Genomic DNA, 24,697 nt, shown 5'->3' on the forward strand with positions numbered 1-24,697 from the left:
GATGGGAAGTCCCTGTGTAAAAAGCACTGTTTTGAATGTGGGAAATTATATCTGCATGGGACAGGAAAAACCCTCTCACTTTGGCAATATGGAAATTTGGGAGGAGTGATGCCTAAGGAAGAATTCACTGCTGCACTGATGTCTCAGACCTAAACTACGTGTTTCCTTTGCAATAGCAAAGGGATGCTGGGATGGGGGATCTCCATGCTGTTGCAGCCACAGTGTCTCCAGAGGTGCCATCCACAAGGATGTGTCATGATGAAGTGGGAAATGGCAATGTTTCAGTGCTGGCTGTCTCAGTCAAGGGGTATGTTGTCCTGATGACCGTGAGTCAAGTGAAACGAGTGTGGCAACAGGACAAGAAAGGTGACGAAATACAACACTTACCACTAGCACTCCATTAGTAATGATGGTTTCAGGAGGGCCTGAACTAGGAAACAGAAACACAAATGCATTTACAATAACTTATTAAAATTACAGTATAGTTCATAAGCCCTACCCTTCTCCTGATTTTACCTGCATATTGGATTTGAAAGAAAAGTCCCAGGAGACTTGTCGTACAAGTTCCCTCACTCCACTATGTTAAGGCACAATTGTCACCCTACTGGCTCATCCAGTCCTGGAGCTCAGCAAAAAAAATTGCCAAAGGTGCTCTGAGGCCAAACCATGTAGCAATTTTATGCTGAGTCCCAAGCTAAGGCTTGATTTCATGGAACCCACTTTAAAAAAACAAAAACAAAAAACAAAACAAACAAAAAAAAAACCAAAACAAAAACCAAAAACAAACAAACAAAAAAAACCCCAAAAAACAAAAAAACAAAAACATGCTTTGTTGGACTATGGAACAATAAAGGCACTGGATCAGAAATCCAGTGCATTATTCCATGCTGTGTTTCAAAGGGAGGTGGACCCTCTTGCTGATCTCAAACACAAGTGCATAACAAACCAGCAACATTCTGGTCTAAAATAATGTTCACTACATTAGACAAAGAAAAGGTTTTAGGGTGTTCTCCCTGTTTGCCTGAAGTTCACAGGAGGTCATTCTGGCATTCACCCATTTGTCGACATAGCTCATAGCACAGATACCTTGGGAATGATGCACTCTGAACAAGCAGACTAAATTATTTCATGTCTCTGAATTGCTGTTTCTTTTTGTTCCAGGTAATGTTGCATTTCATGTTTACTCACATATTATCCAAGGCAAATCCCACCTCCAACTCCTCTTGTCTCTGGAAAATAAAGGAAGGAAAATTACTTTGGTACTAGTTTACTGGCAATTCTCATAATGCAAGGTCTCATTCTCACAATCTGGGCATGCATCTTCTGTTTGTGACCAGCAGAGCATTTAAAACAGAGGCACACACCACCCCACATCTGTGTGTCCTGAGCCTCAAATTCTCTACTGATAGGAAGCTTGTGGATGGCTGTCATAGCAGTTTTTAACACAGAAATTGCTTGGCTTGCCTGCTTCTGCTGGGTCCTATGGGACAGACCTAGGAAGAGAAGTTGTCTCCTTCTGAGTCTGCCAGCAAAAGGAAAGGGGATGTGCTGAAGGGGAGGGCCAAAGCCTTCTGGTGTCAGGAAGAGAAATGGTGACATGCAAAGCAGCTGTGGAAGAGGAAAATCTCTTTGTGTGGCAACAAGTTGAGGGCTTTGGGATAGAGGTAAATTTCACATGAAGGCCTGGTCTGTGAAGTGGTGAAAAAGAGTATAATCCTCAGGGGAAAGAAAGCACAGGCAAGAGAAAAACAAAATTGGAGAGAGAAGGGATGATGAACTGCAAAGTGAGATCATGCTGTAGACTACTTAGTTGCTCAAATTACCCACTGAATTAAAGACATCTAGAAGTTAGTAATATAGGACAAAAAATTTACAAAGGCTTGAAGAGTATGAGCTCTAACTGGTGTGGCTGTGCAAACACAAAAAGAAAAGGTTGGATATAGCACCTGTAACCATTCAAAGTGATCAGCCAGGTTACAACTAGCCAAGATTTTAATTTCACCAGAGCTTAGTGAAGTCCACACACTGCTCCTTTGGTATTTTGCAAGGAACTAAATTGCCAAATAAGACATGTAAAAACAATGAGGTGCAGTGGAGCTTGGGTGTGTGTAGATAAGGTAATTCCTCAACTAAGTGGCACATGACAGATGCACAAGAAACTGGAAGGGAACTGGAAAAGGAGAATGATAGACAGAACATACTGGGAGATGGGATGTACAACTTTGAGTCTCCCTGGACATTCAAGGGAGATTTCAAGGATTATTTCTTGCTGCCAAGCTGGATGGCATGACTTAGACTTTATTTAAACACCCATGCCACATTCCATAATTAGCAACTAGTCTGGTTTGACATTTAGTTCTGATCACAGAGTTTTTACTTCCTAATTATGAGGCTAAGTGATAGGTCATGACAAAAGCATCAGCTACTGGCATGGATGCCCTCCTTGACCCTTGATGGGGACAGGCTCAGCAAAGTGACAATTCTGCCAATACACCTGAAACTGGTGAGCCTCTGTGGCCGACACCAAACCCTTCAGTGTGCCTACAGATCCAGGAGTAAAGAGGTTTTCCCATGTCAGAGTGAAAACCAACTTATTTTTATGTGGCTAGGCAGCTGGAACATAACAAAGAAAAAAGGCAAAATTTTACAAATAACATTTTAGGCAGAAAAGCTAACAAACACATTCTTGCCAAGCTATTTAATTTCTTATTTCAGACCTCACCTGTGAATCACATTTGAAGTGCATGAAGACTTCCTCTCCCAGGGAAAGTTTGGCTATGTCAAAGTACACTGTGAAGAGGTGGTCATCCTGAGTAACCACGTCCTTATCATAGAGTGCCAGCTCCAGCACATTCTGGGAAAGGAAGGAAACTGCTTTAGGAATGTGTCAGGTTTTATTGGAAACAAGAGATCCTGGAGACAACTGTTTTAGTCAGCTGTTGTGAGAAGTGGGAGGACATCACGAAAAAGAACAAGAAGGGAAGGAAGTGGAGAGGAAGTCAAATCCATGTCAGCACCTATGAGGTGGAATGAGAGGAAATCACAGACATTTCAAATGCCATATTCTATCTAAGCTGAGAGAGACAATTGTCTTTCATGACATGGAAAACCATCATGAGGTATGAGTTATTCTCACATCTTTCTGCATCTTTCCTTGCCTCTTGGGAAAATTGCTTATGTCCCTTTGCAAAAGCATAAAAACTCTCAGTAACTCCCTTGGTCAGTTACCAGAAAAGTCCCAGTTCAATACCTTGACCTGACTCTGGATCCTGAAGTAGAAGGTTTCATTCCAGACTGGATCTTTGCAATTCTTGACAGCTTTAGTCTGAATTTTTTTGTTTGAAGCAGTTGGCAGCCACAGGCTCACGTAACAATCAGTTTGGCTCACTGTATTAAAAACACAAACACATCTAAAATGAGCATTTGCTCTAGAAGAAAGAATTAATTGAAGAATATGAAGTTCTGCTTTCAAAGAGAGACATTATGATACAAAATAGCATATTTATTCAACATAAACAATACAATTTAGGTTGGAGGAATGGAGAAAAAGGAAGGGTGGCATGACTCTTTTCTAAATAAATGTTATTAGAAATATAAAAAATATATTCAAAAGGTTTTCTCCTCCTTCTATGTCATCAAACAATAAGTTTAGCCAAGGATAAAAAAAAAATCCAGGACAAATGCAGCAAGCATTAAGGAAACAAAGTGATATCCTCTCATTTAGCCAAACAGAACATTAAGAAAAAGCTTTCTGATTTCTGCATAAGCAAAGATACAATCTTCTATTATATTTTGGTTCCAGGCCAGAGTAGCTACAAAATGTAACAACACCTGATGGGCTTTATCTTGGAATGCTGGCACACAGAGAATTAGGGTATGGTAGTTTGGATTACTTAGCATTGAGAAAACTTTGAATACAAGCTAAATTTCTCATATTTCAGTATTTACTCAATTAATGCAACCATTTCGTGTTCTTTGTCACATAATTATACTCCAGAGGAAAACATGGGAGATCTTTCCACATTTTTTTTTTCATTCCAACAGATTGCAGAGCTTTTACTGCACTTTTTGGGGACACAGAGAAATATGTGCGACAGGCACAGCTGTGACCTTACAGAGTTACCTCAGCTCAGAACAAGGGCTGATGCAAAGAAGAGCAACACACTCTGTGTTCACTGCTGGAACCAGCACACCAACAAAAGAACTGTCACCATTCATGGAGAAATCCAGAAAGCACCTTTTTTTGGAGCAGGACTAGCTATTAGCCCATGGAGGTGAGAGGGACCTCCACGAGCTCCTCTACAGAGCACTACAGACACTTACAGACATCTGCCTGGTGGATATTTCTTGCTCTTATGACTCTTACAGTCAGTAAGTGACACAGAGAGGATTCTATCTGCAGGGAAAAAAACAAACACACAAAAGACAGGAATGCATGCTAAAGTTAGATAGCATATTTAGAAGACAGAAGTGATCAAGAGAGATAAACTCCCAACTTAGGAACAATTTAAATTTTCTATTTGATTATGAAACAGCCAATACATTTGTTTTCCTGCTAACATCTAAATCAATTACTAGACTGAAATACTTCTTTTCTTCTGTAGCATGACATGAGGATTTATCTTATTAGAGCATTTATTTGTTTCTTATCTAAAATCTGTCTGCACAAAGTGCTAAGATTCAGTCCCAGCTTGGGAGACAATTTATTTTTTTTAAATTTCCAAGGTAAAAAATTTAGACATGCTTTAGACCTTTTTCATGATGATGAAACTATTATTGTGGTGATTACCTTCTATCCAGTCATTACATATATTCGGCCTCCTGGTTTATGAGATATGATTTTCTCATTTTCCTGCTCTTTTAAATGTACAGTACTCTGCAGAATTAAATGCTGACCTCTGATCCCCACACTGATTTTAAGATCTGAGAGATTGCTGCTTTGAGCTTCCACCATGCTAATTACTATGCATGAGTTTTTCATTTACAGGGGTATAGCTGCCCTCTTGAGCTAAGGTCCCCTCTGACTTCTTGTGAGAAATTTCTCTCTAGTTTTGAAGTATGTAAACTCTTCACATCTCGAGCTTCTTTGCACTGTTTTGCCTAAGAAGTGTAAACAGTGTTTCACACCTGATAAGAAACCCTTGTTTTCTCTTTCGGCTTCCCTCTTTCATATTAGGCCATGTTTCTGACCTCCTGCATGACTTCTTAGTCTCTCATATTGCTGTTCTGGTCTCATATTGGAGATATGAGTTCGTATCTCCTCTCCCTTTATCATAAAATAAACAAATAAATATCTTCCACATAACTTATTATTTCTACCATCATGGAGAGGGGGGAAAAGACACAACATACTGGAATATAAAGCCAAATAAAAAGGAAAATTTTGCTCCAAAAGATCTGTAAGACACATAGCACAACTACAGGGCCATGGACAGGTAAAGACTTCACTTACACTGCAAAAAGACCATAAAAGACCACGGCCAGCCCTGTAGCAGCATTAGCATGACACTGAGCTCATCAGACCCACTGAGAAAGAAGTGTGACACAGGCAGTGCAGGAAAGGAAAGCAAGCAGAACAATTTGGTATGCGCTCTGTTGGTAATGTCCATTCACAAAAAGGGAAGCGCATCAATGTTCATAGGCTTAATGGAATGTACATCCATGTGAAGTCTCTCCAAATGTTTAACCTGAGTGTATCAATGCAGGCAGCCAGGGCTAATGAATACAATGATATTGAGACTGGGGACAGCTAGCAAGTGGCCTAATGAAGAAACAGGTAAAATCAGCCTTCAAGTAACCAAAGTATCCTTCTCTGGGAAAAGGCACCAAGAATATTTGTGCTGTGCAGCTGCACACCAGGTCACTGGGTGTGCAAATCAAGGGTGTCAAACCACTGCTAAGGGTCCCAAGAGTAGCTGTGGATCAGACTACCAAGAGCACTTGAATTCATGTCTACAGCCTAACTCCTAAAGGCACAGAAATGAGGCAGGTACAGAAAGTGCTCAGTAATTACAGAACCAATAACTGATGCTGCCAGTGACCAGCTTTGGAGAAGGCAATTCCTGGAAGGGCTCAACTCAGTTTCATGGATCAGATCCCCTGTAGCCCCCTTCATGGTAATCCCAATGTGTCAAGAAGGCAGTGCAGACTGAATAAAATACTCAGGCATGTGGATGTGCCCTGTCATGACCAAGGAGCCTCAGACATCACAGAGCTATAAATAACAAATGACCAAAATCCTGTCAGCTTTGTGAGCTTTACCTAAAAAATTTGAGGTGTTTGGTGTGTTCTTCTGAAACTGCTGCAACCCCTGAAGTGTAGAGAGTTGTATTGCAGGGCGTGTTTTCTTATCTTTGGGTTTACATTCAGCTAATCAAGAAAAGGTTGGCTGTTCCTTAAACTGTGAGCACAACACCTGCTGCTCAGTAATTTTACTCACCACAAAACAGAAAAAGGGAGATTTCCTAATTATTACTAAATGGCCTCAAACTAGAGAGAGGAAAGGTAAAAATCTTTACTAGCACATCTAGCACATCTAGTCCTCTCATTTCCTAGAGGAGAGATTTCATCTGTCTTCAGGAGTCTGAAGGCTCCTGGAAACCTATTAGTTTTCACTAGAGACCAGAAGAGGGGTTAATTCAGGAAATCAGGTGTTGAAAATCTACTTTAAGATTCTGCCATACTATTATGAGAATAAATGCTATAATTTCCCAGCTCTTGCTATCTACACTGGCAGGAAACTTGTCCTTGTGCTTTAACAAGACATGTACAGAGAAAGCCTATTGAAACCCATCCTTTTAAAGATATCAGTCTTGTTTAAACAGACATTGTTCCCCATGTGCCAAGGACAGGAAGCCACACTAGGAATTTAACGTGAAGCAAGACTATGTAAGTAGAATGATCAAAGTGATAAGTGGGACAGCGTCTCATGGAGGGAACTGAACGGGTTACAGTAGCTAATTACATTGTTTGGCAGATGCTGAACTCTTATCTGCTTTCGCCCAGCCTCCACCCAGCAGGAAAGTCCCCTTTACAGCTTCCTTTTGAAATTCTCCTTTGTGGTACCTTTGGAAGAGAAGTCCACTGTTTCCCACCAGGATTCAGCTGCATAGCTCCGTCTCCTTGTTGAGAGGTTTGAGTGATTAGCTCCTGGAACAAGAAGGGCCAACGTTATCCCTGAAAAAACCATCATTTCTCTTAAAGGCAATCCTCTTTGGGAATTGAGAACTTCAGAGCCACAGAAACAGGGAGCCCATGGTCAGTGCTGGCTGTAGAGCCTTGGCAGAACCCGGGCTTTCCTGCAGTGCCCGGTGCCACAGCCTGGGCTGTGCTTGCCCCACTGAGCCTGAGCAGAGGCGTAGCAGGCAGGTAAGGTCCGCCCTTCATGACACACGGGGAGGGGAAGCAGCTCCTGGCCCTGGCTGTTAAAGGAACAGCAAACCCACCTCCCATAAACACACCCTGTTATTCATCTTTCATCTTGAAGTACACCTCCGTGTTATGTAATACTTCTTCTGAAGTTGCATATATGGTGTCTCTCAAATTTATAAAACCCCTAAATATTCAAAATTCTCCCCCTGTAAACATGCTCTTACTCCCCAGGCAGTTTCCTTTTTCTTTCTGTGGTTTACTATAACTTTAAAAGTTTCAATATTGAGGTCTTGAAGCCTTGACTTTTTCATCCTGCATAGAGTCATTACAGTCAGTGGTAGGTCAGGAAAGTAGTATCATCTTTGCACTAGTTACAGCACAACCACTTGAGATCCCAGATGCCTTGCTTTGCTCTGCACCCTTCTTACCTGAGACAAAATGCCATCTTGGTCCATTGTTGCGTTCACACACACGTCCAGCGTTATCTCTGGCAATGCAATCTCACATCTCCCAACTTCCACAGACACCAATGGTTCAAATGTCCCAGGTGCAGGTGAGCAACTATTTTATAAACTGACTCAGAGCCCCACCTCTGACTGGTTTCTTAAAACCAGTTACTCCCCTCCCATTTTCTTATGGTAGGAAGCTGAATCCTGTGGTCAAACAAGTAGGAAAAAATACCTTTGCCTATATAACAGGTGGAAGTACTGTGTTTGAGTCACTTTTGCTCTGTACTGGCCAATAGTAGGTTTAAAACTAAACATAAGAGAAGGATGCCCTTTTACCTGAGCACTGAAATTTCAACTTAGCAAGACCTCAAAGCCCACAGAAACATATACTCTGCAATAAGATACAGCAACAGTTCATAAATTGAATTTAGGTTATCTGTGACAGTAAGCAGATACAATAAGATATCTAATGAAAAAAAAACCAAACCAAAACAAAACAAAAGAGAACACTATTGCTCTCAGACTAACCTGGTTATTGCAAAAATCATTTTAAGGCTTTCTGAACCACATGTCCCTACAATTCCAGGTCTAGGCATGCAGAGCAGCACACTCATATGGTGGTTTATATCTACTCAGCCAAGGTCCAGCAGGGCTGCTTCTCTCCTCAAGTCATTGTATTCCTTCTCTCTCCTTTCCTATGGCTTGTTATTATTTTTGTGTTTAGATGTGGAGTCCTGAAGCTATGACTTTCCATAGCTTAGCTCCACACCCATGAATACTTCTGCACCGTTTTCTAGCTCAAACTGACTCTGGCTGCAAACTAACTGCATTTAGGTGCCTGTGTCTGACTCAATGAAACCTGCCAGCCAGATGCAAAACTCACCCTGACCACATGCTGCCCTCCCCAAAGTCCTTGGCACGACTGTGGCACCACTGCAGGGGCAGGACACCTGCCCCTGTCCACACACGGCTGACCCCTGTGCCATTGAAACCAGCACAGCTCACAGCTCACTGGAAGAGGATTAGAAAAGGCAAAGATTGTTACATGCATCATCAAGAGATCATAACAGATCAAACTTTCTGGGGAAAAGAATTTTTTTGGCTTCCCTGCTTCCCCATCTCTGAGCAAAAAAGATGCTCATTCCCTGAGTATTCTTGAGCTTACTGGTCAAACATTGCCAGCAGCCAGCACAGGTCCCCTTTGCACATTCCCATGCAAAATAATACCAACAGTCATCACAGCCAACTTGGTAGAATACATTTTTGCCATAGGGTACAGCATTTTGTGACGCCATGAAGGGCTGTGTCTACACACATGGCATATTTCCTCTGGGTGCCAGCTCAATGCTGTAGCTTGGTGAAATGCATTTTTCATTAGGTCACAGAAAATTGTTGTTCACAGCATTGGCATGTCAGTCATGTTTAAAGACAGTGCTTTACTATAGTGTCTCCTTGGAGGGCAAAACTATTAAGCAGACTGTTTACCAGGACTGGACCTCTGAGGCTTTCACTCCCACAGTGTCAGTGGCCAAAAAACTCTCATTTCCTGGACAGCATTTGCAATCCACATTAGAGACAGCCCTTGCATGAGGGAGGGACCATGGTTCACTCCATACTCCTGCAATCTGTCTCTGAGACATTCCTTTATCCATGATACTCGCAGAAAGTATTTGGTATGCTCTTTGCAGAGATAAAAAGTTTTGTGTTCCAGGAACAAGGAATGTTCACACTGTGAACCTGAAGTATATTACTGAAATGCCTGAATATGTGGAGCAAGGCAGAATTTTCATTTTGCAAACAAGCCTTTATTGTCTTGTACTGTATACACAAAATTTTTGCATGAAAATAACATTTCTTCAGAACTGGAGGCGGCAAGAGTTTATGGCTAAAACCTGTGTTTGCTTTTTCACAACAGGATTTTATGGTAAAAATGGAGGCAATTCCCAGGATTATATGCAGAGCACATAGTATTATATTTCTGACTATGACTAATAAAACTACCATATATCCAAAAAAAAAAAAAAAAAGAAAGAAAGAAAAAAGAAATAAAAAAGAGAAGTGCATAGTTCAAAACCTGACAAGTTTCAAATGTTAACATTTGCGCCATGATCTTTAGGCTGGCAATATTAGGCTACAGTTGCACAAAAATGTAAGTTTTGTTTTGACATAATAAATGACTAAAATGTTGGAAAAGTCATTGTGAACCAATTTGTAAAGATAATTTGTCATCACTCCTTGCTAAAATGAAAATCCTCAGAGTGTCATTTTGCAACGAGCCAAACATGTTATTTGGCTGTGAATTAACCCTGTTATTTTCAGGTTGGGTTCCCTGGGCTGACGAGGTAGGCAGTCTATTAAAAAGAAGTTATGTTTCAAAACAAAGATGTTTTGTAAAATATTAACATGAAATGTTTCAACTTACCCAAGCATTTTCCCTGGTTTATTTTAGTCCCACATTATAATCTGTAGTTGATAGACTTTTTTTCTGACTGAATAGACTCTTTGTTCAAAATTTTCCCAATTGTCTTTAGGACACAAAACTTATCAATAAAGTGTGTTTTCAATTTGACTTGCTCCTGGAATGCAAGAGTTGTTATGCATTTATAATTTTTACAGCTCACCCTCAGGACAGTTTAGAACAGTTTTAAAAAAGGCAATTTCAATAGAAGGGAAAAGGAAGGAAGTTTAAAAATGCAAGCCCACAACAAATGTAATTGGTGTTTTTGTGCTAGATCCCATGCAAGGCCTTCAGATTGTTTTAAGATGGTCTTATTTGTTTCAGACTTCTGACTCACTTCTACACAGTTTGTACAGGCAGAGCTAAACAAATAAAAACAAATAAGAGGGGTTTTTTTGTAGGCATATGACCTAAACTGTTACACTGAGTAACATAGCAAAGTTTTCATTGTCTATGGGAAGTAAAATATTTTCAAGTGCTTTCTCTTTTTAATTTAAGAATGGTGTTTTATTATGAGAAGTAACTCAACAGGGAAAGCAGATCCAGGGTGTTTTATTTTGAAAGCTTCAAATTGAAGAGTTAAGGTTTTATATTTTGTCTCAGTACAAACCAATTAAAACTGACATAAATCAACAGGGAATTTTGATGTCCCCAAATTACACCCTTTGCTTTAAAAAAAAAAAAATGTGAAAAGTGCTACACCACTTCCTCCTAAGTTGCTCTTTCCCATCACATATGATTCATTCACAGCCCAAGAGAGCCCAGGATGTGGAAGCGAATCATGGGGCTGGTTGTGTGCACACATTTGTCCCTCTTTATATTTCCAGCCTCTGTGGCTGCTTTTTGGGACACTTGCAAAACAGAGTAGACCCAGGGATCCAGTATCAGCTTCCAGCTGTGTCTCAGGTTCTCTTTGTTTTCCAGGGCTAGTCGCACCTTGTGTTCCAGAAAGCAGAATTGTGGGAGCAGAAGTTTGTACTCCCTTCTAACGGCCTGTAGGTGTGTTGGCTGGGTTGTATAACTGTAGCACTGTGGCAATAAAAAATTATTTTCCTTTATGTCATATAATATAATAAGTTAGGCTTAAAATCACACTGTTTAAAAAAATCTAACAAGTATTTTAGGCAAAGAGTGTTCTACAGACAACCTTAATTTATGGAACAAAATGTAAGTAAAAATTTCCCACACAATCTCTTTGCTTATAGAGACCACTTCTTGGGAATGGGAAAACCCCAGCAAACCACTGCACCAGCTGAGGTGGTTTCTGTAGTGCAGAACGGCCAGTGTTTGAAAAAGCTATGTCCCTTCTGGGTCCTAGAGCATGAAAAACTCCTCTGAGAAGATAAGGGCAGTTGGACAGGCAATCAGCACATCTTCTGCCTTCTCCTTTGCATTGCTGTCTGCAAGGCCTGCATAATCATCTGAGAGTTGTTGAGGATGTTGTACTCGCTGAGATTCAGCAGCTTGCGGTAGTTCTCATCGGTGTATCTGACAGAGAACATGCAGTAGGGGGAACAGGAGCTGGTCAAATCCAGCTGGCCTTCCTCCATCTCTGAGCAACAGCGCTTGACACCTGAGAGAAAGAGTTGTTGCTGCTGTGACATGATGTTTATCTTAACCAGTCAAACTGTCCATAAAGTGTCAAAGAGCAGGACTTTTCCCCTGAAGAAAATTCATAGGCAAACAATGCAGGTCATATATCACCACCCTAGTCAAGAGAAAGAGCATTGTGAGTCTGAAGTAAGGAGGGCACAAGGGAGAAGTGAGGGATGGCATCACCATGTTCATCTACAGCTTACTCAGAAACATCTGTCTCATTAAAACCATGGCAAGGATGTCAGCCTGAAAGGGCACTCCAAAAGCCACTGTCCATGCACTGCAGCTGGGATTTCTATGAACCTCAGACAAGGAAGATTAATTGCTAGTAAGAGAATAGAATTTAAGTGAGAAAGGAGCAATAGAAACATGTGGAAACTGAGAGTTCCTGCAATGCTGAATAATGTCCAGGGCACCTGCCACCAGGATTCAGCTCTGCCTTTCTGATTTTTGTGTCACAAAAATTCCACAACAGCAGTATTTTGGGCTTAACCTCCTGCTACCAAGGAGCAGAGCAAATTCATCCTAGTAATCTGCAGTAAAGGAGTATAAAGCAGATGACCTGACAGAAAAGGAGTGACAGGCTCTGAACACAGCACAGTCAGTAAAATGATCCCTGGGCTGATGCTGTACCAAAATGAGACACACTGATTTTAACATTACTGGAGTCCAGACTGAAAGCCAGGTTCTTTCTCCCCCACCTCTCATATGTGACACTACAGGTCCTTAAGTGTAGAATCAAAACCTGAACAATACACAATATATGCAGTAGGAAATAATCTGAGAGAGCTGTACCTTTCACAGGAAATAAACTTTTGGGTAGGTAATTGGGTAGGACCACTTCAAGTAACAAATGGGAGGGAGGTGAAGATAGACACCATCCAGAAGACATGGGCTTTGTTTGTTCTCTTAAGGCCACAATGAAGACATGAGTGAACATTATAGCTTTGGCAGGGATGGGGAAAACAAGTTTAATTAGCTAAAGTGCTCCCCCATGAACCCAGCGAGAAAAGACAGCCAGCAGCAAAGAAGAAGTCTCTGTCTAAGTCAAGGAAGCAGTAGTATCTTTTGTTTAATGCTTTGTCACTACTTGTAACTTACCAGGTGCTTTGTACTCTTGGAAGGTATCATTCACAAGGGGAAGAAAAATCACAATCGGACATCCTGGCAAATCTGAATCTTGGAAGACGTAGCACTCCTTCAGATTCTTCTTATCTTCATCAGTCAAAGAAATTGTTGGGAATGGGATTTTCTGCTCTGAGTAGTATTTACATGCCTTATCTAGAGACTGGAGGATCACAAAAATGGTCAGCACTGGAAATCAATTTCATTGTCCAAAGAGCCCAAATTGTTATCTACTATTAAGGTTTAGTGACTCAGATCCAAAAGGCGAGTTCTGTCTTATCAAGGGTTACTCTATATATAATTATCACACATAGTGACCACATTGCTAATCACAAACTGTAAACACAATTTCAGAATTAAAGAATTCACCCAGGGCACTGATTAAAAAAAAAAAAAAATGGAAGCAATTTGCAGAAGTTTAGGATAAAGCATTAGTTTTAGCAAATGAAAGAGCTTGTGTTAATGCATTGTATAGAATTAACTAGAGAAGGAAATCCAAGCAAGAAAATGTTTAAGGTATCTTATGTGCTTGGAAGCCAGGAGATAAGATAGTTAAGTTTAATTGCCAATTTTATCTCTGCCTGTGCAGTCATTATGGCACAGTGTTAATTGAGATTAATATGCTATTGAGAAAATCTGAACTATTAGGCTATGCTATATCTTTTCCCTGAAATGTTTAATAAAATATCATGTACTAATATGCACTGTATTATTTACTCTGCACCATCTAATAGCAAACACTACGAAGCAGAAAAAGGTTTCTACTAAAATACTTAAAATTGTAGCAGCCTGTTTTTGTAAGTTATATCTAGGCAATGAATGAGACTGAAATAAAACTTCATTATATCTGTCTCATCCAACAAACAGATGGTTAGCAGTAGCACAGCTGTTCTCATTCTCAAAATGTAATCCTGCTTAGGAAGGCCAAAGTGCTTAACAGTGAGTTTTCAACTAACCTCAGTTTCTGACATAAAAAGATCCAAACTTTTTTTATGCCAGCTTTTATAGACAGTTAATTAGCTTTATCTACACAAAATGGGTTTTCTGCAGGAAGATGTTCATCACTGAATTTTACTTGTAGTGCCTTATTTATCATCCCAGAAAGCATCTGCTGCTAATATTCAACTAACCCTTTTTATATTCTAACTTAAGTCAGAAGAAATAACTTCCTCATCTTTATGAATATTCCTGTGCCTGAAACCTGCTTGATTCAGTATAAAGCAGAAGAGGCTCCTCCCATTATTCTAGAAAAGACCATGCTGACACCCCCTTGAATAATTCAGCACGTTCATAAACCAGCCAAAAGGGGCCAGGAATGGCAGGAAGAAATAGGAACAGTATTAATCACTACAGTGAAAAATACAGGGGAATGCAAGTGTTATAAACCAAAGAGCTGATCAAACCAGCAGTTCTGGATGCTACAGGCTGGGCATTTACAAGTAAAAGGAGACACAACACATGGTAACAAGAACATCCTCACCGATGTATGTGATCCAGTAGTATAACTTAGGTAGATGATGACATCCACTTCCCTCTGTGGCCTTAAAAGTGGTGCACTGCTGGTATTGATGAAAAATCCAGCATCTATCATGCCCAGCTGAGCAGGATTTTGCATCAGCTGGTTGGGACGTGAGTCTAACACAGTGTCTAAAAGGAAAATATTTTTTGAATAAAAATAGATCTGTGGGTATTTTGACTGGAAAAAGAACTGCAAGGTGCAACTGGCCATTCCAGAGGCCTGGTTTAATTTAATTGCCACACTACTAGAAACAGGCATGAGAAGCACTGCAAAACACCTAAGTTCCTGTTCTGAAAAATCTGTGTTGAGTTTCCAGGCAATATACTGCATTAACATGGCACACCTATTAGTGCCAATAAGCTATGTCTAATAATTAACCTAAATCTGCCTTGCTTCATTTCAGTCATTGTTTAATCTTCTATCTGTCATTGTTTTGGGGAACAAAGTATTTTTGATCCTTTATACATTTGAACTTATACTTCCTACTCAGTCCCCTCTTCTTTGGTCTAGAAAGCCCCATTCATTTCCAGTTTTCTCTTATAGCCAGTATTGTCTTGGATATTTCAGCTGCATCTGAAGTTAGAAGTATAATCTTGCCAAATTAAGCTTTCTCCTATGTTCACTCTGCTCTCTGCCACTTGAAATTTGGTTCTGTCAGCTTCAAGTCTATCATCTCAGTCTGGACTGCAGAGGTCTCAGCTGAAGCAAATGAATACAAACATTAAGTCTTCAGTACCTGACAACTCTTAGTGTCTTCTCTCTATTCAGAAAATAAATGTTGCCTTGGGAGGATTTTTATCCCCTGCCAAGTCTGACAGGCTTCTTTCCTAAACTCCCCACCCCAAAACTCCCTGAAAAGGATGCCAGTTAGACATCAGTCACCATCACCTTTCCAGCGACTGAAGTGCTGGTTCTCCATGTAGTTGTTGTGCAGCTGGTAGCCCTTCAGGAAATTGTGGTGCTGGGCCACGGAGAAGCGGTCGGTCAGTGCCCCCCGAAGGGCGCTGGACAGGGGGCCAGGGGGGGTGTACATGCGAGTCCTCAGCTCGTGGGGTCTCGTGGGCAGCACTGGGTCCTCATCTAGAGCAGGGGAAACAAGCTGGTGAACTGCTTGGTAACTTATGCTCCTTTCTGGCTGCCCTGGTGCAAAGGAGTTCTCAGGGGTTCTTCTGCGATGATTCCCTAAGCACACACTAACCCTTCTGAGGGAAAGGAATGGATGCTGAACAAAGCTCTGCTGATGGTCTTAAGCTTTGGGCTGAAGACAGTTCGTCAGAAGCAATCCTTAGTCATGAAAAAGGACACCTTAAGGAAATGAAGCAATTCAGAAAATGTTCTGTCAGAACTTAAATATCCTCACAGGAAGATAACATAAACACAAGCATGGAGAAAATGGGGCTGATGAATAGGCTACTGCTCAGTCAGATGGGCTACAACAGCAACCACGGGGTCCATTGCAACATTGCAACTGCAACCCAAAAATCACTCATGGCTGCATGAGTATATGCTTAATCAGCAGAGTGAGAGCACACCTATTAGTGCTCTCACTCTGCTGATTAGGGCTGATGAACAGGCTACTGCTCAGTCAGATGAGCAACAACAGCAACCACGGGGTCCACTGCAACAGTGACAACTGCAACCCAATAATCACTCATGGCAACATGAGCATATGCTTAATCAGCAGAGTGAGAGCACCCCAGGAAAACCTGGGGCATACATTCATATTCAGAAACTATGGGTAGTTTAGGGGGTGGGTAGATGGCACATGGATGAAAAGCAGAAATATGGCACAAGGTGTGGTTTCCAGAAATGACAATGTACTTTGCCAGCCTGAGAGGCTGACAGAGGAGCAGGAGAGACATGGTGGTTTCCACGATTGCACATTGTTTTTCTGTATTTTTCAGGATATCTGTAATCATAGTTACTATCATCTCAAGTGATTTAGCAACAACAAAATCACAGTTTCTGTATTGCTTCAGAAAATTCCCTCTGGGCCTCATTTATCTTTGTGTCAGTATGAATACAATGCAGTAATTATTGTACTGAGTAATAAAATAAAAACCCAGGAAACCTTGATTAACCAGTTGATATTAAGGTTTATTCTCCTCATAGGCAGTAAAAAGTACCAAATTCTCTGCTGTTGGTTCTTGGTTCTGTATGGCTAAGTGAGAGCTGTAATGCCAGAACACTTCCTGAGAAACGTCTGACCCCTCTAAAACTTTCTTTGAAGGAACCAGTAGAGCTTTAGTAATTGTTGCAATTACATCAGCTTTTCCCTGATTACCCTCTTCCTCTTACTCTATTCAGTGTGAGGAGAAGTCACTATCTCTGAGTAAGATCCTATGACACCAGCTTCAGCAAAGTTGAACAGATGATGCCAAAAGCCACACAGGAAAATATACGACCATAAATGAAAGGCTCAGTAATTTCTCACCAACTTCATCTATTCTGTCTTGCGTCCATCTCTTCCAGAAGTCCTCTGAACTGTGGGACAGCCCCCATATTTGTAAAAGGTTCACAGAAAATATACTGCTCCACATACCTGTAAAAGGAAATAGTGAACAGAAGGACATATTTTAACAAGAAAAAAGCCATTTTCCTTCTATTTTGACCTCCTGGCTTATTTTTTTAAAATGGGCTTAATAAAAATATTTCTAAACTTCCATGCTGTTAAATTCCTCTTAACAGTCTATGTCATTGATTCAGGTCATGCTACCACCAACTTTGTGCCTAACGTATTACATGGCTCTGCCACATGGCAAAGAGGGTCTATGCTACCACCAACTTTGTGCCTGATGTATTACATGGCTCTGCCACATGGCAAAGAGAGCAAAGAAAGTGAGGCAAGTAAAGGAGAAAAAAGACACACTTGCTCAAGAGGCAAAATAAAGAATTCAGATAACACATACACCACAAACACATCATTTCCATCCCCATCTTCCTTTCTCCAGCTTGTCTTTTTCTGCACCTACTCTGATCAGTAACTCTTTCAAACACCCTGGACTGTTTCACAAGGGGATGAACTGGCTTTTCAGATGTTTGTTTGTACGACAAGATCTCACATCACAGCTTGTAAAGGCTCACACATGCCGTGGCCTTCAGCTCCACTGTGCACTCTTTTGTCCATCCAGGATTACCCCTCTCTGCCTCACCACAGGGGCACTGGTGGCCTTGTTGACAAAACAGTGTCACTATACCACCAGTCATTGTAAATTTGAATCTGACTATCACAACTGGACTCAGGTGGGAGTGCATTCAAAGAGGAATCAGAAGAATAAAGAAAGAAGTGAGAGCTATTACTTACAATGAAAGAATTAAGGATCTTCATCTATTCCATCTCTAAGACAAAGACAACTTATCTACCAAGACAGTGACAAGAAACTGAAAAAATATGCGTATTTTTTTTCTGTATTCTTTTGGATAAACTATTATTCCCATTTCCCAGCAGGCAGTGCTCGGTATATAAGGACAGAGCTATCTGCCCACTGGTTAACAGCATTGCACCCCTCCAAAGTGCCTCTGTGCCAGGACAACACTAAACATCACCTTGAAGGTAGCAGATGCGGGATTCGGGGAGCTTTTTTAACATGCGGCCCATGAAGAACTCGCTTCCGAAATGCTCCGTGCGAACAAACGCGCCGTACTTCAGCAGTCCCACCTCGTAGGGAGTGAACTCCACCCACTCTGCAATACAGCCACAACAGGACACTCAGAGGGCTCCCAGACAGCTATGGGGAGAGGGGAAGCTCGGGCATACATTGCTCTGAGCTATGTTTAATATGTTGCCTTTGCAAAGCCTCACTCTTAAAAGCAGATCTCCAGGGAGGGGTCTGAGCTTGGGCTTGGTGGTGATGAGGCAGGAGCAGTTGTGCTGGTCATGGTGGCGCTGCTGGTGGCACAAGTGGCACACTAGGGACATGGCAAGGCTCCAGGCCTTGCACACCCTGTGTGCACACACCAGTCCAGGGTTCTCCAGCACCTAGGTAGTTTTGCTCTGCCCTGCTGTACGCCATGTCCAGGTGACCAGTAGTACTTCACCAATACAGTTAGTTTATCTTCCCTAAATAACTGTTTATGTACAAAGATGGGTACTCAGCTCCTCAGAAGGTTTTTTGGTTTTTTTTGTAAGAAACCAGTTATACTCTCTCTGTGTGGTACTAATGGAAACAGAACTAGTTCTTGACTTTCTTGGATATCCTCTCCAAGTGAAGTGAATTTGTCTGATATAACTGCAGTGTGAGTGAAAACTGGGACAGAAATGTCATGAACTGTAATTTCGTTTTCATTTCAGAAATGGTTCATTTTCTTGCCTCAACAATAAAAAATTTGATCTGAATTTTTCTCTTCCCCTTCTCCTCCTCTGACCCTCCGTAGGAAAGAAACGCTAACAAACAAAACAATGAGAAAAGCAAAACATTCAGCTGGGAGCCTTCCCAAACTCTACCATAACCATGTGGTCATTCTTCATACTGAACAAATAGCTGGCCATTGAGAAAAAGCAATTATTGGATAATTCAAATATTTCCCAAAATGGCCTTTCTAGCAGAATTTCTATTGTGTATGTAGAGACAGGGAAATGCTGCTCCCCAAAATCCTTGTATTAAAATTGTAAGGTATGGAGGCAATGGTTATTTCTCCAAAAAGCAACTAACACATCAGGATTGTTTTCTCAAAGTGCTACCAAGAAGAGAAGAGTGATGACAGGGATTCAGCTGCCAATTTTAGCTTCTGAGGATCCAAACCTTTGAACATCCTTACCTTTGAAATCATTGGTGCTGTAACTGTCCCGGACGCAGACTGACACATAGATGGGCAGTGGGTTCTGGCCATCACACAGTGCTTCTTGCTGATCTGAAAGCTTGTGGGGGTCTTTCTGGTTTTGAAGAAAAAGTGTTAGGTGACAGGACATGGAAAGAGCACAGGGTGAATTCACTGGCCCTGGTGTGGGAGGAGCCGGGCAGCTCCACCCCCAGCACACAGGAGCACTGCAGGTACCCCCACCGACCACCACAGACCAGGCTCCCGGGCTCCAGCCTGGCTTTGTGTGTGGATTCACAAAAAGACAAGGAGGGAGACAACTATTTCTGCACATGTCTATGACTGGGCGAACCAAAACCACTATAATCTGCTATATTGTTAACACAGAGATTTCCCCTCTGCTTTGAGGTACTTTCTTTGAAATGATGGACTAGTTTCCTCTCCATCCACCAAGGGAAAAACACATGGTTCTTTAAGAAATGGAATAGACATCATACCCCATCGTTTAGTAAGTACTCAATCATGAGACCCCAAAGATCTATAAATGATGTCCTATATCCCTCTTCTTTCCGCTGGCAAAGCTGTTTGTTGTAGTACTTCATGCGATCCATAGAGAAACAGCCCATCTTGCATTTTGTTGCTTGTTTTTGGGCTTCACCAATATGTGAGTCCAGGTCCTTCTGCGACCAGTAGGCATCTCTGTATAAGTTGGCCATGGTCCTGGAGAAAGACAATACAGACAGCAAAAGTCAAAAGGAGCAAAAAAAGACTGGAAATGTTGTGCTTTCAGAACAAAGGCTTACATTTAGGGATTCCCTTCTGCTCACACATACTCTGCTGCTCCATCCAGCAGAATGAACACTTCAGTTTCTATGATTGCTTTTAAAAATAGCCCTGAAGAATAAAGTGGGAGTTTTATGTTCTTAACCTTAAGCAGAACAGGCAGAAGCTTAAGGGATAAAACTGCCAGGTGTGAACATAGATATATTTGTGAAGCATAAGTTAGGCACAAAATTATAATAAATTTTCTTTGCTTGTTTTTTGGAACTTTAAATTCATTCGTATTAGCTGCTGTCTCTTGCCTTGATTCACTTAGTGTTAATCTTATGATATCACTATGCTTTTTTTAAGCATCAACCTCTATTTTACCAAACTCCTCTGCATGGGACAATCAGACATTAGGCAGCTGTAGGTCCTGTGAGCAGGGAATAACACTGCCCAGGGAAACACAAAACTGGCATGTTGCAGGGGTCAGTGTGCACTGTCCAGCACTTTTTTCCAGCTAGAAATCACAGCCAGTATCAGAAGCTAATGGGACCACAATAGCTGGGATTCAGTGGAGAAAGGAAGAGGCATGATGCTATGGGCATCCACGGTAACTACTTACCTAGAAAGCATCTTGGTGAGTGTAATTGTAAGTCATGTGCACATTTAACTGCTGCACATGTGGAGTTGATAAGCACAGTAAAGAGCTGCTTACAGCAAAAGCGTGCACTAAATCAAGCTAGTATTTAATGGCCTGTTACTGAGAAACTTGCTTATATGACGTTTGAAGAAAGTCTCCTGATCTTATCTGCTTTTAGAAGCTACTCTCTGCAGCAGTGTGACTCTCAGAAGGCCGGGTCAGGCCTCCTGCCCGAGCTGGCTTACCACGTGGTGCCGGACAGCCCGCTGATGTACGTTATACAGTCCAGGAGATTTAACTTCTTCAGGCCCATGAGGCTGCCATACAACCCTGTCATTGACTTCAGTCCTCCGCCTGTCGTGATGATAGCCACGACGGGGACCTGTTGGGCAGAGGGAGGATGGGACATTCACACTGACAGCATTCAACACTGCAGCCCACACTGTAATGGGGTCTGGTCACCACAGCCAGCCCAGGTCCTGATCTCAGAGCCCAGGTCCCTTTTCAAAAGGAAAGGCTCCAAAACCCAGCAACAACTGCTACTGCCAATTATTTCCTTTTGGATAAATATTGGTTCAGAGATCAACCCAAACTTGGATTCTTGCTCATCTCTAAGGCAAATACAGGCATAGATGAACAAGAAGAAACCTTCTGTGGAAACAACAATGTGCCATTCTTATTTCACACATTGATGACTTCTGTATGAAAATCTGCATGCCAATCCCATGAAGAAATACACTCAGTTCACAGCTACTGTTAAGGTACCCTCAGCAATGCTGCTATTCTTCAGTATCTTGAGGTTATTTTAAAATAAATTACATTTATTTTAAGGAATTTCAAACCCGCAAGAAACAGAAGATATAAGAAGCACTCAAAGATGTTTGTCCTAAACTCTCACAAAGTAAACTGGAATAAGGGAAAAAAAAACTGGAATAAGGGAAAAAAAAAATCTTTGCTGTGGAATGTATTCAGTATTTCTAAACCAAGGCAGTGACAGCTCAGCCTGGCAGGAATGAACACACCTCAACCATGAAAAATTCCAAATTGATAGTAATGAAGGATGGTGACTGCAACTAATGTTTTCAATAACAAACCTTGACAGCAGAAGCAAATGTACTTAAGACACATGGACCAGCTGGTACCTGCACAACAGATAGGTGTGGCCTGTTTTGCTGACCACTCATTTACAGGAGAACATGAAAGCACTAGAGATTCAAGTTCTGTCTCCCCAGCACACACGTACTTCTTGATCCTGCAGATCATGTGGTAGGTGAAAAACATTTTTGAGAGCACTTGCTACATATCTCTTTCTTTTCCCCAGGAAAGCCATCTCTTCAGAACATAAATTAAACCCAAAGCGCATGTCCAGGTCTTGGTGGCATGAACAATTGCTAAGAAAAAAACAGACACATATATTAAATATTAACACACCCATATCAATCTTAGGACGTTGATCAAAGATAATCTACAGCATCCTTCCCTTCAAACAGGATGATGCAACACGACAGGAGCAAGAGAGAATAATTTTACTATTTTTAAAAGCATGAAACTCATGTCAATTAGTAAGACTAACTAGGGTCATTATTCCTAATTATTGCTAATTGGAAGAAACAATGTACAGTATTTACAAATAAAAATATTTAAATAAATATTCTACAAGTAAAAGATTGACAAGCTTAGAAAATTCACGGAAATGGTCAGAAGTGAAAGTATCGATTCCCACTTCACAGGTTATTTTCTCATTCAAAATCTGAAATAACACCCGAGTTTCAAAGGCTGGCATATTCAATGCGAGTGAAAATTCTCCTTTAGAGCAACTGGAGTGGGAACGCACCCCCCTGTAGCGGTGAGCCCCTCTGGGGAGGGCGGCCGAGCTTGGCGGAGACCGCGGTGCCATGCAGCCCCGGAGGGGCAGGGAAGGGTCGCTGGGCAGGACCAGCCTGCTGCCCTGTGTGCCCACACGTGTACGGCACTCAGGGGTCACTGCTGCAAGTTCTATGCCACGTCAGCCTTGACTCTAAAATCGTAAGGCACGTCTTCTCCCAGAGGAAGATTTCACTGGAGTCTTTTAAATTTGAGGAAGTCATTGCTTAAGGCCCCACAATTGTAGTTTATTTCCCTGGGCATTTTGGCTCTTCTGCTCACTAATCTCCCTCCTAGCTCTCCCTGCCCTGCTCCTACAAGACATCAATAGGCAAGAGATGGTCGTGGTCAGGTCAGAGCTACATTGCCAAATGCCAGAGGTTTGCTTTTTCTTCCAGTGACAGAACCTCTCTCTTCTACTGAGTCCATAATGTCTATGAAACTAGTAAAGAAATTTAATTATGAGCTTTCTCCATCACCAGATTTGGATATAATCAGACAAATTATTATAACCTTATTTGTAAATGAAGACACACAATAGGAATTGAGTTAGGTGGAGCTGCAAAAGCCAGTTTCTATTGTAAAGCAAGATCCAAACAAACTGTTTCTGAAGTTCTCTGAAAGTAAAATAAATAAGCAGGAAGTGTTTTTCCTGTTGTGGTATAACACTGATTTTCCTGTTATCACTGACCACTTGCTGGTCATTTTGAAATGAATGGCAGAAAACTCTTTTTGAATTAAAAATTATTATTTTCCTTTTATTTCTTAGTCAGACACACAAAAAAATGCCAGTTTGCCCAGTTCTGTGTGTTCCATGTAGCCATGGATAACCTGAAGTATCTCCATGTTTACTGTGAGTATTAGCAAGCATGTCTACAGATATCAAATCACAAGTTAACTTGTTTACTTTAGTTTCTACTCAATATGTAGTATAATTAGATTTGACAGAAAGCAAGGTTCATCACCATTGAATATTGACAATAAAGCAAAAAAATAATTCTTAATTCCTGATTAAATTAATGTTTACATCTGACTATTCTTTTTCTGTCATTGTCAGCTAGCTTTGTTCTTTTTGTGAATTTCAGAGACTGACATTGACCAAAGAAAATATTCTGTGGTCAGAAGGAAAGGGATAACGCTTAAATAAACACATGTTTATTTTAATGTTTTATCAACTGATTAAAGTAAAATCTTCCTAAGGTTAATTATGTTTTATATATTGTGCATGTATTTTATGTTTTATTATGAGCACATTCTAGTTTTCAGACTGAGAATGCTTGCTTGTATCATTTCCATGTGGCTAAAACAATATCAAAATCAATTATCCAAGTCTTAAGGAATAGAAGAAAATCTCTTACCAAGTTTTTGCTGTCACATTCAAGTCAAATCTTTTCTCCTGGAAAACAAGAATGTGTAATTTTTTAATTTTGAATTTTCTATTTTCCCTTTCTGTCTTGGGGTCGGAGCTTGATTTATAACCCAGCAAGGTCTGGCAATCACAAACTTAAATGTCTGAGATCTTGGCATATATTCCCAAAGGCATTCACTTATCATTAGTGGAACAACCCTCCCTACGGATCCTAAATCCTCCCAGGCTGCAGAAACCATTAAGCATCCTGGTATAAGAGGTTTCTGAGACTCACACAGTAGCCCCATTTCCTGTAAGACTCATAAGCTTTCTGCAGCATCCTGAATTGCCGTTTTTTGTGTGCTTTCCATTCTTCATGCTCTAGTACCCAGCACATCTTTGACATCCTGGCCATAGTCTCACAGCGAAGAGACTGCAAAGTCTGCATTTGCTTCTGCCCACACTTTATCCTCTCTTAAAAATCATTATTTCAATCTTCATATTAAGTTACAAAATGTGCTTTGTTCTGAGAGGATATCTTAATGGCTCTTTTAAATCAATAGTCTCATTATATTATTTAAAATACATACCCTATGACTAATATTTTCAGCATATTTCAATATATTGTCCTCTTAAATATATGGTTGACTAAGGACAGGTTTATTGATGTTTTCCTATTTTGTGCCCGAGGAGCAACTTTCAGTTTGGACCCTAAGCAAAAGGGGAGTCAATGAGTCTTTGGGTAAAGAGGGGGGGATGTTCTGAAGGAAATATGGTATTTTCTTACATCCTTGTACATCTCTGT

At 41.0% G+C, this 24,697-nt stretch overlaps 1 protein-coding gene across 1 annotated transcript in view; it reads right to left on the reverse strand.

Annotated features, from left to right (window-relative positions):
• The window catches only part of LOC121335239, a 52,820-nt gene that overhangs the window by 9,231 nt on the left and 18,892 nt on the right, over window positions 1–24,697 (reverse strand). Inside the window, 18 exon segments of the mRNA XM_041403134.1 lie at window positions 388–430; window positions 1,189–1,229; window positions 2,723–2,854; window positions 3,251–3,387; window positions 4,324–4,396; window positions 7,066–7,149; window positions 7,800–7,932; window positions 11,641–11,851; window positions 12,976–13,162; window positions 14,480–14,646; window positions 15,407–15,598; window positions 16,953–17,060; window positions 18,065–18,202; window positions 19,277–19,391; window positions 19,774–19,996; window positions 20,927–21,063; window positions 21,925–22,072; window positions 23,903–23,940. Of these exon segments, the coding sequence (XP_041259068.1) occupies window positions 388–430; window positions 1,189–1,229; window positions 2,723–2,854; window positions 3,251–3,387; window positions 4,324–4,396; window positions 7,066–7,149; window positions 7,800–7,932; window positions 11,641–11,851; window positions 12,976–13,162; window positions 14,480–14,646; window positions 15,407–15,598; window positions 16,953–17,060; window positions 18,065–18,202; window positions 19,277–19,391; window positions 19,774–19,996; window positions 20,927–21,063; window positions 21,925–22,072; window positions 23,903–23,940 (2,307 nt within the window).

This window comes from Onychostruthus taczanowskii, unplaced genomic scaffold (assembly GCF_017590055.1).
Source record: "Onychostruthus taczanowskii isolate IOZ18803 unplaced genomic scaffold, ASM1759005v1 scaffold1, whole genome shotgun sequence".
In the NCBI taxonomy this organism is placed as follows: Eukaryota; Metazoa; Chordata; class Aves; order Passeriformes; family Passeridae; genus Onychostruthus; species Onychostruthus taczanowskii.